General features: G+C 36.5%; 1 protein-coding gene across 1 annotated transcript in view; it reads right to left on the bottom strand.

Annotated features, from left to right (window-relative positions):
• Erich3 (glutamate rich 3) overlaps positions 1–18,206 on the bottom strand; it is a 76,009-nt gene that overhangs the window by 45,339 nt on the left and 12,464 nt on the right. Inside the window, exons 4-5 of the mRNA XM_090333971.1 lie at positions 11,879–12,059; positions 4,905–5,091 (exon numbers count right to left, since the gene is read on the bottom strand). Of these exons, the coding sequence (XP_090190097.1) occupies positions 4,905–5,091; positions 11,879–12,059 (368 nt within the window). The remainder of the gene's footprint in view (positions 1–4,904; positions 5,092–11,878; positions 12,060–18,206) is intronic.

Below are 18,206 nucleotides of genomic sequence, written 5' to 3'. Positions count from 1 at the left end.
AGCCCAGGCACAAAAGTCAGTGAGACTCTCATCTCCAATTACCCACCAGAAAGCCAGAAGTGCCACTGTGACTCAAGTGGTAGTGTGCTAGCCTTGAGCTGAAGAGCTCGGGGACAATACCTAGGCCCTGAGTTCAAGCCACACAACTGAAAAAAAGAAAAGAAAAATTAGATAATAAAGATGATATATAGATAATATAGGTGATATAGAAATAGGTTTTAGTTAGAAGATGTAGACAGACAGACTTAGATTAGATAATTATAGACCAATAATCACCGAGGTTCTTAATGAGACTTTTGTCATGAAAGACTATTCAGATGTAGGAATATAGGGAAACTGAGATTTTAAAAAGTAATTAGAAGAAAGATGTTACTCTGTCTTTCATACTCACTATAGAGTAAGAAATGAAAATTCTCACAAATATGAGAACTGAGTTCCATAATTTCTCATTTTATTATCACCCCACATGCAAAGCTAACAGGGCTTACTTGTACTCCATATACTCAGGCAATGAAACACAAAATGATAAGAACATATTTCCCTCCTCCACATGAAGCATGACAAACGTTTCCTGAGTGTTGAGGAAAATGGTTATGGTATGTAGCTTTCCTAGGAATAAAGTGGTCATGGATCTTCATGGAATAGGACTACTAGCATCACCTTCTGTGCAAGCTGCTCTTCCATTCTCAAAGGCAATGCCAAATCCATCTATTTGGAGCCTGTGATAGGCTATTGCGTTTAGTTTATGTTGTGACTGTTGACTGTTGATGTTGATGTTGATCCCTCCCTACTGCCAACACAGACCTTTTATTGCCCATATGCTGGGGGAATTGGACAAAGTCAGTAACATCTGTGCTCCCTTCCCTACTCACTACCTGTTTGCCTTCTGAGTATGCTTTGAGGTGTTGATTCTAATGACTAAAGCTCAAGTCCGCATGCTAATGCTAACTTAGGCAATCCTTCCCATGTTTTACTCTAGCAGTTGACAATAACTGTTCTGCCTCTTCAAGCTGTTCCATGACAGAAGGGTGAGCCCAAAGTGGGATCTGCCCATTATGAAAGAACTTTTGCTCCATTTTTCCTGCTCTTCTAAATCACTTTTTAGAAAACTTCAAATTGCTTTATTCTATTATATCTCCCTTGTCTCATAGTAAAAGTTCCATCCATAGGTATATTTTGTAATAAAATTAATTTCATTTTGAATTATCTGGAGAAATTAACATCTGCTTCTCAAAATAACTAAAGACATTATCATAAGAGTGACCCCAATCAAAAGAAAAACTATATAATAAGAGATTCAAGTCTCCTTCGGGGTCATTCTCCACTCTTGCTACAGTTCCGCAAGCTTAATATTTCTGGAATAATCACAATCATTTCAGATGAGGCAGGAGCCAGGTTTGAAGTGCTCTAGACTAGAACCTCATCCTTGCCCATGGAAACCAGTCTGATACATTTGTCTGGTTTGCAACAGGGAGATATCAACTAAAAGTATTTCAAGAATTCACAATTTCATTTGAAGAAACAATTTTGAAGCAAACAACAGCAAAAATCTCAAGAAGTATTCTCTTATAAGAACTACACCTTCTAGTTCAGGGTAATTCACCCTGATTCTTTAATGGCACAATCATTCATATATTCTTTAAGTGACAATTAGAAAAGAAGAAAAAAAACAACAAAGACATGTAGAAGGAACCAAGTGTTGAAATCATTGGACAGAAGCTAGGAGGTGTTAAACAGGTGTGAAATCATCAAATTTTGCTGCTGATTATTAAACTTTCATTGAAAGCACTCAGGGCTAAAAATTTACAGCTTCAGTGTATATAACAACTACACTCCCCAATCTATAGACACTGTATTTGCATGTAGATGTTCATAAATAAGCTCATTCGTTTCCCAGGAAGTGAAAAGGGCATATGTTAAATGACTTGTCCACAGAGACAGCCTATCTGAAATGAAAATGAAGGCTATTCAGTTGTGCCTGAAGTACAGCCACCTACAGTTTATCGTAGACCATTAACTCTTCCATTCATTATGTTACTTTTCATTCCTGTCCTCAATCTTCCAACCTTTTTTCCTTAACCTCATCAGATAAATATATTTCTTATTTTGATGTCCAAATAATAGAAACAATCAACTGATAATTTCTACGTAGTCTTATTTGTGCGCCATCTTATTTTTCTCTCCCTCTACATCTTTCCTTCCCTTCCCTTACTTCCCTTCTTCTCAAGGCTTTAACCTCCACTTGAACACTGGATCCCTTCTTTTCCAGTCTATTTAAAGCATTAGGATATAGCCATTTCCTCCTTGATCTTAAATTTCATATGTTTTCTTCTCCATTGTACCAGTACCAATACCATCTAATAGTAAATATATATAATACATTAAATATTTTAATATATTGAATATATTATAGGTTTCCCCTTCTGGGTACCACTCAATAGCCACATTTAATCACAGTTCTTTTTTAAAGCTTATTTGTAATCACTAGTCTTAGTTCTTCTCCAATTAGTCTATAAACATATTCAAATCAAGGCTACTCCCCTATCATTTCACTAGTATCAAGATCAACAACACCCAACACATTACCAAAGCAATCTTCAGTCTCCCATTTTCCTTCTTCTGAGCCTATATAAACATTGATTCCATTAAATGGTCCCATATTCTTCAAACATTTAACTCATTTCCAAGATATTAATCCACCTACATTCTTTCTCAAGCACTGGCTCTCCTCACTTCTAAAACTAAATACTGCAGAGGTTATGCCTTAGATATTTCATCTATTTGTATTCAGTTCCTAAGTAATTTCCTTCTCCTGTGACTTCAAGTGACTTCAAATGCTACCTGAACTCAAACAATTCTTACATTTTACCTCCAGTCTAGATCACTCCCTTGTCTTGTGTTCTTCATGCTTGCCACTTTCTGACCTATATAATTTTGTTGATATCTTATTTGTCCTCCACTAGTAGAATAAACTCTGTAGTGACATGTGGTTTGTCCTCTAGCCTGGCATCTAGTCAACTCTCTAGGAATACTTGGATTACAGGTAAAAGACAAACCCAGCAATCCAACTCCTGGGCATTTATCCAATGAACCACAAGCCATACCACAATAAAGCCACCAACAGAAACATGTTTATTATAGCATTGTTTACTCTAGTCAAGATATGGAATCAACCTACATGTCCTTTAGAGGATGAATGGATCACGAAAACATGATATGTATACACAATGTAATTCCACTTATCCATCAGAAAGAATGATATTGTACCATTCTTAAGCAAATGGAAAGATGGGGAAAAGTGTATTAAGTGAAGTAAGCCAGAGCCAAACATAAGTTCCATGGTTCCCCTCATTTGTGGTAACTAGTATGTGCCTATAAATATACAAGTAAACACATTGAATAATATATGTATATATATATATATATATATATACATATGTGTGTGTGCGCGTGCGCATGCGCGCACGCTCACCCTAGGATTTGATAAGACTGTAGTCATTCACATAGGATATGCATAAGAGTAGTTGACAAAGGCTCAGTAGCTAAGTGCAGAGGATTACATAAAATAATATTCCATGGGGCCCGAAGCATAAGTAGAGCCTAGTGGTAGAATGTTTGCCTAGCATGCATGAAGACCTGGGCTTGATTCCTGAGTACCACATATACAGGAAAAGCTGAAATGGTGCTGTGGCTCAAAGGACAGAACACTAGCCTTGAGCAAAATGTGTCCAATGATAGTGCACAGGTCCTCCTGAGTCAAGCTCCAGAACTGACAAAAATAATGATAATGGTAATAGTAATAATAATAATAATAATATTCCATGAAATGAATGCTAAGAAAAGGAAACAAGAGACATTTTTAGTTGCCATTGTTGCTATTTTGTTTTCTTTTCATTTTGTATTGTTAATTCATTTGTATTTGAAAGGGTAAGGAAGGGAACATAAAAGATGGAACAAGTACAACAGTGGTACTCGCTAGACACTCTGTGGAAAATGAACTGGATAGCTTGTGGATGGAAATGGGAAGGAAAAGTCAGGAAAGATAAATGGAAGAGAAGCCATAATTCAAAAAGAATTATATTACTCATTACCTGATTCATGTAACTATAGCCTCCTCTATCAGTTCTACAATAACACTTTGTTGTTGTTTGTCTTGGGACTTGAACTCTGGGACTAGGTGATGTCCCTGGAGCTCTTCAGTTCAAGACTATGGCCCTACCCCTTAAGCCATAGCACCACTTCCCGTTTTCTGGTAGTTAACTGGAGATAAGAGTCTCACAGATTTCAGTGCCTGGGCTTTGAACCTCGATCCTCAGATCTCAGCCCCGTGGGTAGATGTGCGCCACCACGCCCGGCTTACAATAACAATTTTAAAAAGGGAGAAAGCCCTAAGGGAAGACTTATTTCAGTGTCAGTCATAAAAGACTATGAACAGCAGTCAAAATGGATCTCTTCACATGTATTTTATTATACCCATGACTGAAGATTAAGGGAGCAGAAATTAAAAGTGGGCCACCTCATTATTAGAGTCTCTTCTAATGCACATAAATCTGTAGTATCCATCACGAGACTGATGTTGGACACAGAGCAAATGTTTGAAGGTTCAGCTCCCAAACCAGTTACTCAGTTCAATGACAGAAAACCAGAAAACAAAACTCCTTGGGAACTGGAATTTAAGGCAGTTTGAGGAAAGAGAAAAACAGAGCTACAGACCAAGAGAGGGAGAAGGCATCTGGAAATCAATAATGTATTTTATAATTTGAAATACAAACACTCAGTTAAACCAAATTATCTTCAACTTAGATATTTTAGGTTTCCCATAATAGCACAGGGATATGCAATAACAAAATATAAGAAAAATGTGGTTAAAACTGTCCTCTACCAAAGGACATTTGTTTTCATACTTGTAGCAAGGAGATGCTTTCTCCACACACACAAACCCGAAATAGCCTCTTTTGCCTCCAAGCCTGGAACCTTTTCGGTGCTTATATTCACAGCAGGAGCTTAACCGAGTCACCTGTATCCCATTCAGGAAAAAGGTGAGGCTGAAGGGAAAGCCTTGATGGCGTTTGGAAATAAATTGAAATGTCTCTGAAATTTTTAAAAAGAGAAATACATTAGTGAACTTTCAACTAGTATCTTCTAAATCACCTTTATTTTCTTTTACACGATACAGTATTATTCTCTAGATTACTTTTGTATTTGAGAACAATTTCCTGTTCTTTCTTTTTTTTTGGGGGGGGGGTTCATGCTTGCTAAGGTTGCCTTGCTTGACTGGGTGTTCTAACAGTTAAGCCAGGCTTCTAGCCCAGCTTTTTGCTGCTTGTTTTGGAAATAGAATATCTCAGACTTTTGTAAAAAATCATAAAATGCATTTGTTACTTTTACTATTAATAAATATTCAAATTCTGTAGAAAACTCTAATTTGTAACATGAACATCTAACCTTTCTCTAGCAGTTACTATGGCCAGGTACTATGTCTGATTATCTTTAGTGTACTAATTATCAAAATAATCACGTAAGTTGGAAATAGTTCTATTGCCAGTTTCTAGATGATATTAATGTGTATATAAATGAGACAGAGGAATTCCATCTAAGTCATATTGGCTCTGATTGGAGACCCCCCTTCTTCCAGCACATACACAAAGCATGGTACCCTTAAATAAAAATCAATCTTTGCAACAAATAGTTTTCAATCATTCCAAGCCTGTAAAATTTTCTCAAGCAAAGTCTCATCCAAGAAATCCTCTACATTGGGCCGGTAGTTTGGCCTAGTGGTAGAGTGCTTGCCTGGCATGCGCAATGACCAGGGTTTGAATCTTCCATAGCATCTATATGTAAAAGCCCAAAATGATACTGTGGTTCAAGTGGTAGAACTCTAGCCTTGAGAAAGCCCAAGGACAGCGATCAGGCCCTGAGTTCATGTCACAAGTCTGGGGGAAAAAAGAATTCTTCTACAGAAAGACTCAGAACTTTGCTTCTTATGGATGCTTGTAGCGGCAAATCTGCTTCTACTAATAACACAGTTATCAAGTCTCACCTCTCCACAGCACACATATTTCTTGTAATTGCTCTTATTACACTCGATTAAAATATGGTTTCATCAGAGGTTTTAAAATTTTAATGCACATAAGAATCATTGGGAAGGCTCATTAAAAGCCAGATTGCTGAGCTTAAGCAAGTCTAGGGCTGAGAATCACTTTTAAGATTGTTACATTATGACAAGCATCCAGAAATGGTGCCATGGCTGTGGCAGGTCCCACAGATGCCACTCTGACAAGGTACATCTAGATGCTGCTGTGTTGGTAGAGGTAAAATCCACAAGAGATGAAGCTTCCCATCCTTGTGCATATTTTCCTAGGTCCAAAATAATGGCAAAGCAACTCTCACAACAAAACTATTAGTGAATTACTAATTCAACCTATTTTCTTCACAGTCAACTGCAGACACAATGACTATACCACAATGGGCCTTTAAGTGAATTTCTTCTTAAAGAATTAGACCTTTTGCAAAGGTAATTCTGTCATCTTCATCTTTTCAATGAAATTAGTTTAAAATGTGTGTGTATGTGTTTGTGTTTGTGTTTGTGTGTGTGTGTGTGTGTGTGTGTGTGTGTGGTTATGTATAAGATAAAGTTTAAGTGTTTTGATAATAGACTAGAATAAACTTTGTTTGGGGGAGGTATTGGAGATTAAACTCAGGACTTTGCATGCTAGGCAACCACTCTACCACTTAAACTTCACCCCATCTTTTTCATTTGCATTTTGCCTTGGCTGGCCTGAAATTTACAGTCTTCCTGCCTCCATCATATATCTACCTGGCTTTGGAAATAAGGTTTAATTGTTTTGATTACAGAGCCCTGAACCCCATATTTATGTAACATAATCTGTTCTGTTATAGCATGAACCTCATAACTCCCTAAGTCCCAGCCCAGGAAGGAAGTTCAATAAAAAACATAGAGAGATTTTGCACTATTACAATCATATCTCTAGGATATGAAAACCAGAGCTTTATCTTGAGTGATTATTATTATTAATGTACTATGTTATTTCTCTTCTCCTTTGTTGCCCTTTGGTTAATATCATATTGTTACTGTATCTGACTTTGTTATCTGGTATATTGTATATATGGTTATTTGTTTATTTGAAATAGGAAAAGGAAGGAGGAAAACAAGTTGATTGGCAGGGGTGGGGGGAGGGAAATGGGGGAAAAATCATGAGAAGAGATATCAATGTATGAGAAGTAATGCACCTACTATCTGGCTAATGTAAATGTAACGCCTCTATATATTACCTCCATAATAAAAAATAAAATGAAAAAAAGCATAGAGAGAATGCGTAGAGGAAATCAACTTTTATATTTGACTACCTCTCCACTTGATTTCCAGGTAGCTCTAGAGCAAACCCATTTGTTTTCAAACTTATTGGATATGAATCAGTAGTCTTAGTCTTTAGACTCTCACTTTTATTTTACAATTTTATATTTTAAAATACAAAGATATCTTTCGATCTTGACCTGGTAGCATCTTCACCAAATAATAGAAAGGACATGGAACAGAAAGCAGAAAGCTTTGGCCCGCATTCCAGTTATTCACTTATTGATTGTGCATTGAATTGCTCTGGTGTACTTGGAGAATTTTAATTATCAAATGGGATGGTTGGAGTAGGGGATATCTCATCTATCCAGCTCACAGGATCATCCCAAAGACTATATAAGGTGCAATATTTGAAAGTATTTGTAAAAACATACTTATTCATTATTTACAGTAGTGTTGGAAGTGTTTAAGGCATTCTAAGAAAGCAATTTTTTCAATTTTTGAATGTGGTCTCTTTTCTCAATATGCTTTAATTCAGCAGGAGAGTCAAAATGAAGTCAGACTTTCTCCTGGGCTAGGATGCTAGTTCATTAGTAGCACTCTTGCCTAGCATGGGGTTCAATTCCCCATACTACAAGCAAACAAACATACTCTCCTAACAGATCAAAGTCTTAAAACAAAGTGAACAACACTATCTCATGAAAAATTACTAAGCTTTAGGTAAAAGCAGTAAGAATCTGCAACATTCCTGCCTTGGGCTACTCTCATTCCCACACCTGACACTAGAGTTTTAATTGGACAAGGCAGGACCTAACTAACCAGCAGCATCCTTTGCAGTGGGGGCTGACTTGATTTGGAGCAAAAGAGGAAAAACTCTTGGCTTCTGGCATTACCAGTAGCATGTAACAATCCTGGAAGCAAGCTAACAGATAAGTTCAGAAGTCACTGAGACTCTAGTTCTAATTAGGAAAAGCAACAGGCCAGTGGTGTAAGTAGAGACTGCACAGAAGGATGTAGGTGGTGACAGGAAGCTGTCTATGTAACCTCAGCTAACTGCAAGTCCAATACACGAGACTGGCCGCACCTACCCCTATACTGCAAACCACGGGAACTCAAACATAGAGGCACACAAGAGTGGCTGGGGGAAATTGGTGCAGACTTGAAAACTACCAAAACTGAAGAAGTATTTCAGGTTTGAGAGGTTTTTGATTGTTCTTTGTGTTTGGTTTCTGAATGCATTTACATAGGCTTTAAACTGTTGAGCACCTCCACTAAAACTTCTAAAATCAGAAAGGCAGCTCCAAGCCAGACACCCATTGAGCATGCTAGGAATCCTAGCTATAGGCTGAGATGCAGAAGACCCTAGTTTGAAATCTGTACAGGCTGTGGGGCTCTGTCTCCAATTAATTAGCGGAAATCTGGACTGGAGACATGGCTCAGGGGATACAGTATCAACCTGGAGCAAGAAAGCAGAATGAGTGCACAGGCCTGAACTTCTAGTCACACTACAACACACACACACACACACACACACACACACACACACACACACACGCACGCACAATCTGAAAGTATATTTTTATCATGGATGTTGTACTATAAATGTATTACTCAAAAATATTATACCAAGCTAAACAAGCAAGATACAAAATAATACCCCTTTATGATTGTGTTTCTGTTAAATATCCAGAAAAGAGAATGTGTAGGAAAAAACATCAGAGTAGTGGTTATTTAGGCCTGAACATGATAATAAGGACAAATAACCCGTGAGCACATGGAAACTTCTTGATGTTATACATAGGTTCTAAAATTCCTAAAGAATTATTTCAATACACCTCAATAAAGCTACATCTAAAACTAAAAAAAAGGCCAATATATGACAAGAGAAAAGCTATTAATGTAAGACAGGGTACTGGTATAACACTAAAGACAGATAGAGCCCTAGGCCACTGAGTTCAAACAGGGTAGAAGTCAACTAAGGGATGAGGTGATGTAGATACAAGCAAATGAGTACAGAAAGAGAAGACCATCGGAACACTAGAAGAAAGTACTCATTCTTTGCTTATACATGAACCTGTTAGGCCAAGATTTCTTTGGTTTGGAAGAGTAAAAATTGCAAATGAAAGACTGGGAAGAAACTGTACATGTGTGTGTCTGTGTATGCAAGCACTGGTCCTGGGAATTGAATTCAGGGTCTGGGCATGTCTCTGGGCATTTTTGCTCAAAGCTAGTGCTCTATTATTTGAGCCATATCTCCATTTTGAACTTTTCAGTGGTTAAACAGCGATAACAGACAGTTTTTATGGCCTTATGCTAGCTTGAGCTGCAATCCTCTGATTGTAGCCTCCTGAGTAGCTAGATTACAGGCCTGGGTTCCTGGTGAAACTGGACTAACAAACAAAAGTATTCAGTGCCTTCATAGGTGTATCTAAACAATCTACTTTTGACTTACAGTCTAAATCTAGCTATGTAAACATCATAAATTGTTTTGAGAATAAAAGGAAACATTGTACATTTACCACAATCTTCAATAATTTTTTACTAAATATTCAAGGAAATGAACATGTTTTAATGACTTTACTATCAAAAACCTATTCATGTGTCACTGAATTATATATAGCTCTGATATATATAAAAGGGAAGATTCATTTCCATCAAGTTAATTTTCTCTGATTGTTGAATTTCAAGACAAATTCTGAGAAAACCAACTATTCAATTTTGAACAATTACTTCCCTGACAATCAAAGACAAACTAAAACATGGACATGCATGGACAAGATTCAATTATTTAAGTTCCTATCCCATCCTATTATTTCACTGTCCAAATCCATAGCCCAGAGTCCCAAGAACTATATGCATATAAGTAACTCTGAGGAGCAGTGCCATCCTCTGCTTGGCTTTGGCTTTACTACCTTAGCATATAGTCTTTGTGTCCTGTCTTCTACTAGAACCACTTCCAGCTTTGTTCTTATAATTTGTAACTACTATTGTATTCAACCAGTCAAATAAATATTGTAGGTGAATCTAAGTAGACAATTTGGTACAAAAATAGATACATACATATAATATATAATATTGCATGTATATATACTACATATTATGTATATTATATCACACACACATACACACACACACACACACACACACACACACACACACACACACATACGTGTACACAAATTGTTGAATTGAGTGAGATCTAGGACCCAGGACAATTTTCATTGTAATACTAATTTTAGATTATAGTTAATTTCAATAAATTCTCTAAATTAATAGGTAAAAGTTATACTTTCAAAATGTGGACATAAGAATACTACTCTCATCCAGATACATACAAGAGTATATCTATGTCACTGTCTATGCCAAACACCTCAAAATTTTAATAGCCCCTCTATAATGAAAATGTAGAACCCTCTGCTACTGGATATAGCCAACTAGGGCTCACACCCAGTCAATGGGGCAGCTCTACTCAGCTTTGCCAAGAGTTGGGTGGTAACTTCAAGGAGTCATTACAAATCAAATGCCTTTCATTTTTCTTAACTACAGAATGGAAGTACAAACTGAAAAGCTACAGCAAAATGTGATAGAGTAAACTGTGATTCTATCAAATACATTAGAGTAGAAAAACAGTTTCTAACATTAACTGAGCATCATACAATTTTATGTAACTTCAAACTAGCTGTGCTTACTTTCTGTTTCTCTTGAGAAGTGTAAAGTTTAAGACCTATAAAGTTCAAGCTCTTGACTAATTTTTCATTAATAGCCACTGTTTTGTAATGATGAATTCAGAAAGGTCACAACTAAATTAATTACTTGCCTATCCAGAACCCTGCCCTTAATTGCTAAATTAAAGCACTCTCATATATAAATATTTCTTTGAGTAAATAAAATACAATTTCTTTCTAAACAATTTCTTAAAAGAAGCGACAAATATAATCCTGTAAACATACTTCCTTTTCAGAGCTGCTCTGCTGAACTAAATATTGATAGAAAACACTGCAGTACAGTATGTGAAAACTGATACTGGACATAAAATTATCTTATGCTTATGAACATGGATTTATGATAAAATGGAGCAAAGATGTACTAAAAAGCCTTTTAGACAAATTTTCCATCAAGTTATTTAGGTGTAATTCACCCTGGAGTTTATTAGGTTTGTGATTTTATCTCAACACACCTCTAAAGAACAAATTGCCAATCTGTTACTTTTCTCTTTAGAATAATGTATGATCTAATTCATAATGGCAAGCCAAATACTTAACTTGTAATTTGGGGGACAGTTTATTTGTGCAACATTTTAATGATCATATATCTCTATCCCAAAATTAATCTGTTAGTGAGTTAAATCACTTCAAATTCCTTCTTCTACAATCTGCAAGAGTAATTGCTGCTTCAGCTTCAATCATGGAGCAGTAAATCTAGATTTACTTTTAGGCAGCTGGTTCATACATCCCTGGATATGCATAATTTTATAGAGTGATTGAAGTCATTTTGATATTTCATCAACAGCATATCCATAATACCAATTCCAAGCTATTTTAAAAGTTCACGTTTTCTGTGTACCTCTTTCGAGTACTGTGCCTGTATAGACACAAAGGTTTTCTCCGCCACAGTGCTGTTGATAAATTTTTATTTCATCTTGGAAATCTGTGTCACCGTAAGAAAGGTGCACATTTTTCCCCAAATAGATCATTGTAATAAGTGCATTGCTATGAAGTGATGGTTTATTAATCCTTCCTGGATCCTAGAGGAAACAAAAAAGAGGTTTATTAACTAATTATCTTCTAATCAAAGTTCTTACTCTTACAGGATATTACCATGTGAAGAACAGAAAAGGTTAGTTTTGTGAATCTAGTAACAAAACCTTGTAAAGTGTCAATTAACAAAGTGCACAGAAAGTCAAAATCTATGCTGGGAGTTTGTCCAAGAGGCAGAGTGCTTACCTAGCATCCACGAAGACCTGGATTCAATTAGTTGGAACCACAAAAATAGAAAAGCCAGAAGTGGCGCTGTGGCTCAAGTGGTAGAGCTCTAACCTAGAGGAAAAAGCTTAAGGACAGAGCTCAGGCCTGAGTTCAAGCCCCAGGACTCACAAAAAAAAAAAAAGTCAAAATCTAGTATAAAGCAAGTCAAAGTCCATTACAAATACATCTTCATAAACAACTAAAGTGTTTATATCCTTGCATATGTTTGTACATACAAGTTTGTGTATATATTTGTATATAGACACAAATATATAGGCTTTATATACCATAAATGATAAAGATTTGAACAAAGTTTTCTTTAATTTTTCCATTGAAATGCATATATACATATATATGTACATAAGTGTATATAGAGCAAAAACTTGATACATAAGGCCATATAGTATGAAGCTAATTGAATGGAACTCTAGGATATTGAAACAAAAGCCATATAATGAATGATTGCCGTCCTTAAGGTGCTATGTTATCTCTCATCTCTTTTGCTGTTCCTTTGTTATCTCATATTGTCACAATATCTCACTTTGTTATCTGATATATTGGATACATTTGTATTTGGTTACTTGAAATTGGACAGGGAAGGGGGGAAAACCAAGAGAGGGGGTGGGGGGAGGGTAATGGGGACCAAGACATGTGAAAGGGTATCAATGTATGTGAATTAATGCACCTTCTATCTGGCAAATATCATATAACCCTTTTATTAAATACAATAAAAAATATTTTTAAAAAAGTGCAGAGGGAAAAAATGTGGGAGAACAAAGGAAGAGGTGACATTGACCAAGGAACACTGTACTTAACCACCTGACTTACTGAAATTGTAACCCCTTTGTGCAACTACTTAAATAATAATAATAATAAATTTTTAAAAAATATCAGTGATTTTAGTTCTCAAATACAAATTCAAACAAGTAGATTAAACATGTACAGATGTTACCACTTTGTTCTGATCCAAATCAACACTGGAGGCAATTTATTACAAGCTTTTTGTTACTGCTTTATCTTTGCCAGTGAACACAGAAAACACATCTTCCTCTAGATTTGTCCTAGCTGAGAGAACATGCATCATCTGAGGATTCTAGATCAGGTGTCCTTTCCTGAGATTATCCAGTTTCATCAGAACCGTAGAGTTCAATATTGTTATTATTGGATTTGAACTCAGAGCTCCATATTTGTTAGAATGCCACTCTACCACTTAGTCATGCCTCAGGCCTCATTTATTCTTTATTCTTTTGAGATGGGGTCCTTCTTTTTGCAATTTGGCCTATACTAATACTCTCCTATTAATGCATCTCACCAAAGATGAGATGCTTCTTACATGTCATCATGCCCAGAATCTTTCTTGCACTTTTTTCCCCTTGTAGACTTAACCACAGTGCTTCTCATCTCTGCCTCCTGAGTCACTAAAATGACTAATTATTGCTTTTAGTATCAAAACAAATGTACCCTATAACTTTGTAAAACCATCTCCTATGCTTGTGTGATACTCTGTGGCAATGCTCAAGTTAAAAGTAACCATCAAAGAAGCAGTGGATACATATGGAAGAGATGAAAATGTCTTCTGCTTCTTATATTCTGAAGTGTGTTCATCATAGTGAAGGAGCAGAGTGTTCACCCTAATCTCTAAAAGGAGGGAGAAGAGAGGCAGAAAAAGGGAAATGAAGAATAAGGCTAGATAAGAAGGTTAAGAGACTTTGAGTGGCCCTAGTGAGAAGGCATCTAGAATTGTGCAAACGCCAGGGTTCTAATCTACTTTTCTAAAAATGTCTTTTTAATATTTAAGTAAAAAGCAATCTTTCAGTGAACCTGAGACATTTGAGTTCACTGAATTACAGATGCATCTCTTTCTAAGAATAACTAAACGGCAACAAAAACTTTCTAAGGGAACTACTAAAATATTTCTATCCCTAAACCTATCTTTCCTGCACCTGAGAGGATTTTCTTAAATTCAATTCTATTTCTCTGAGGCAAAACCCAGAGAAAATAAATCTGATGAAATGAAATTCTGCAAACAACAGTCTAGAAAGTGTAAGTGGTAGGGCAAGTCCAAGATTTAAAATTATTCAAGCAAATGGTCTTGCCTATAGATAAAGAGAGCTCCCAGACAGAGAGAATCAGCAGAAAATATTTCAGGATATCAAGAGTCATGAAGGCAAATGAGCTGGGTAGTGCCAGGCAGATGACAAACATTTCTCTGAATAACAGTAGAAAGAAAAGCCACAGTGGCAGGTCTGCCTCCTCTTTGCAGAATCCTAATCCTATGGCTCCTCTTGCCTGGCAGCTGGAGGGCTGCACCCACTTTTGTATACCCCAAATCACTACCTACAAACACAACTCCCAGCTCCTGCTACAACATAAATGAAGTGACTGACTAAATGAAAGTAACCCTGTTTTACTAAGCAACAATTTCTGAGGTGACATGGATAAATGGATAGCCCTCTAAAGCTTCAGGACAGAAGTACCTTATAAATATAAATGTCAAGTAGCAGTAGGATTAGAGTTGAAAACAGATTTGCTTTTTATTTATTACATGAGAATGGGGGGTGGAGAGAACGTTTCAAAAATAATATAATTAGCAACCTTTCACTCATTCTATTTCCTCAAATTAATTTGTCTTCTGCTAAAGAATATTTATGACTGTGACTTCTCTTTTTCTCTTGGATATCATTTACTTCATCTTATTCTCTTTTTAAGAAACATTGTCCAATTGTTGCCATATAGAAAATGTTTCTAGGTTCTAACAGGAAGCCCAAGTGACAGCACATGAATTAATACACATGCTAGGAAATACACAGTTCCCTCCATAACAAATTGCCTTCCCAGGTGATGATAAGCCCAGGTTGATGAGATATTAACAGCGTGTGGGGAATTCTGCTTTTCTCAAGCAAGCATTGAAACCTTCCATATAAACTTTGGTCCAGTTCAAAACCAGGAGCAAGACCTCATGGCTCTACACAAGGAAGGCTTTTCTTACTTCCTTTGCCAGTTGCTCATGATTTCCTTTCTACTTCTTGTCAGTTTCACATGCAAATACAGGAGACAAATGCACAGTAAGTCCATGGTGTGTTCACTAGTCAGCCATGATATATTTGTAATATTAACCGTTTGAACCAGATACTAAGTTTCACTGGCATTTTTTTTCATTTCCTGTCCAGGCCTGTGTGAGGCGATTGCTTAAGTATCAAAATATCCTGTTTCTATCAGTAATACTGAGTGGAAACTCCTCTTTGTTTAACTAGAACCTGATAAATTTGGAACACCACTCTGACTCTTAGAATTTATCATCTAAACTGGGATACACAGTTACTAATTATTATTCTGGAGGAGAGAAAAGGGGCAGAAATCTAAACTATTCTATGAGCAGCTACTTAGAGTCTCTCCACTTCAGTCTGATGACCCCCAGAAGGTATCTGTATCTGAAAAGCACCTGTGAGTTCCCTAACATTTACCTTAAGTAAAACAATGCATTTAATTTTTTACTCAAGAACATGATTCCTTTATGAGCAGATTTCTGTTTCTCTATGACTTGAACCAGATTTCCTTCACTTCCCTCATCACTGACTTGGAGAAAGCACGATGTCCTTTTCTGAGTTTTACTACGTGTATTGATGAAATATATATTCAATACTGAGCTTAATTGTCATCTGATACTAAAGGCTATCATCAATCTCATTGTTTTAAAATATGAATGTCTATATTTTACTAAAACAACAAAAACAGTTAAGAAAAAAGCACATAGCTTGAAAGTTGGTGAATTACTAGTGGAATGTCAAAAATAAAAAAAAATTACGGTGAGGGAATGATGAAGTAACTCATTGAAATGAGTAATTCAGATTGATTTGGATCGGAGAGAAGTGGCAGAGGAAGGTGGGAGGGGACAAGAAACTAAGAGGCCTTAAATGCCATATGTTTGGTATGACTCTTCATTCTGACATTTTGGCATCTGGGGCCTTACAGTCCTTGGAGAATAAAACACAAGCACTTCCTAGAGACAGAAAAGGACTTGCCTGAGAATACTTTTCATCTGGAAACCAACCAGCCAGATTCCGTATTTGCTCTTTTATCAAGCAGCAAACTCTAAGCCAACATGCCTGTTATAACCATCCCAAGCCTAGCAAATCAGGAGAATCCTTATTCTCAGAGCCCAGCGAAGTTGTTCATCCATCTCAGACCCATTCACTCCGCCTCCCCAATTCATTTTTCAGTGAAAGTACAAGGGAAACTCATGTCTCCTTTTTCTCCTAACTTCTCTTCCTCCTCACCCATCCTGGTGCTTCCTTGTGTGTCCTTGTGGTTCACTTTATCTGTCAACTTAACTGGCATACAATTCCCAGAGAGGTAATCAGATATTCTGTATGAAAATATTTTCTGCATGAAATGCTGACAAATGGACCTGAGGTGTCTACTCTTCTTGTGACCGGAGAGGCAAACTGTCCTTTCAAAAGTATGTATTAATGTAACCCTGTAGTCCCAACTACGGAACGATTAGGCTGGAGAATCACCCAAGTTTGAGACTAGCCTGAGCAACATAGTGAGACTGTCTCAAAACAAACAAAAAACTTAGCAAATAACAATCCAAACTTACCTTTTCTAGAGGGGTTGGGTCAGCAACAACAGGGAAGAATAATGAAAGGAATGATTGAATTATAAATGATGACTCCCTATGTACAACTACTCAAAGATAATAAATAAAATTAAACAAACATGTTCTTGATGACAGTATCATCCTGATCTACAAGTCTTACCACATGTATGATTTTAAATCTTTTTTTAAGAATTAGGTAGAATACCCCTGCTTTCCTTAGAGAAGGCTAGCTACAGATGCATCTACAATAGCTCAACATTAGCTAGACTCTACTAAACTGAGATGGAATTTGCTTACTCTTTTCTCCTCCCTGACTTTTACCCTGTGCTCTTCTCTATTCCCTGATTCTATATAAATACTCACTGATCAAAGTCCATTTTAAACGCTGACTTTTCTATGAAGCATTCTCTAGTCATACTCAGAGTTCATATTTCCTTCTTTGGTATCCCCATTGTGCCTTATTTATAGTTTAAGAAAAGCTACTCAACACAATGTATCCTAGTTAATGTCTCCCTTCTTGGCTTAAAAATGCAACTTTTCTGACAAGGAAGATTTAGCCTTACTCATCATGATACCTCATGCTAGCATAGTAACATTCTTTATAACCAATAAGAGCTACTAATTGGTAGATATAGAAGCAGTACCCATGTATACAGATGTTATTAATATGTAACAAAGCATTTATCAGCTACATGAACTGTTGTAGAAGAGGCATTTGATTTGCCCCAGTTGGCTGCCAGGCATTTGAAAGTGTTTCATCAAAGTGAAATGTACTATAAGTATAAAACACTCCTAGAATCTCAAAGACATGGTACAGCAATGTATAGTCACTCCATATCAATTACCTGTTGAAATAATATTTATTTTACACACACTAAAGCAAAATAAGCTGGTAAGGTTATTTCACATATTATTCACCATATGGGATCAGCCCAATGAACGGATAACATAAATGAAAATGTACCACTCATGAGGAAATGGAAAGACTTGGAATGTGTGTGTGTGTGTGTGTGTGTGTGTGTGTGTGTGTGTGTGTGTAAGCAAGACCCAGAAGAACACAGGTTGCATGGTTTCCCTCATTTGTTGTTGTTAGAATGTGCCTATAACACACTGTGTGGTAAGCAAGTGGTTATGATGAATTAACTGAAGCGTAATAAACTCTATGGAGGGTGCAAAATGGTATAATTCTTCAAAAAGATGAAGTGAAAGCCCAACAAAATAAATGACAAGAATTGGTTTCTTGAAAGAAGGTATCATGGAGTCAAGGAGAGAAAGGGACAAGAATGAGGTGGGAAGCTGGTAGAATGTAGGCATGAATTTGTTGTGT

Source organism: Megascapheus bottae, chromosome 6 (assembly GCF_031878675.1).
Source record: "Megascapheus bottae isolate mThoBot1 chromosome 6, mThoBot2.hap1, whole genome shotgun sequence".
NCBI lineage: Eukaryota > Metazoa > Chordata > Mammalia > Rodentia > Geomyidae > Megascapheus > Megascapheus bottae.
The sequence above is the reverse complement of the archived record's forward strand: the minus strand, read 5'-3'. Positions and strand labels throughout refer to the sequence as shown.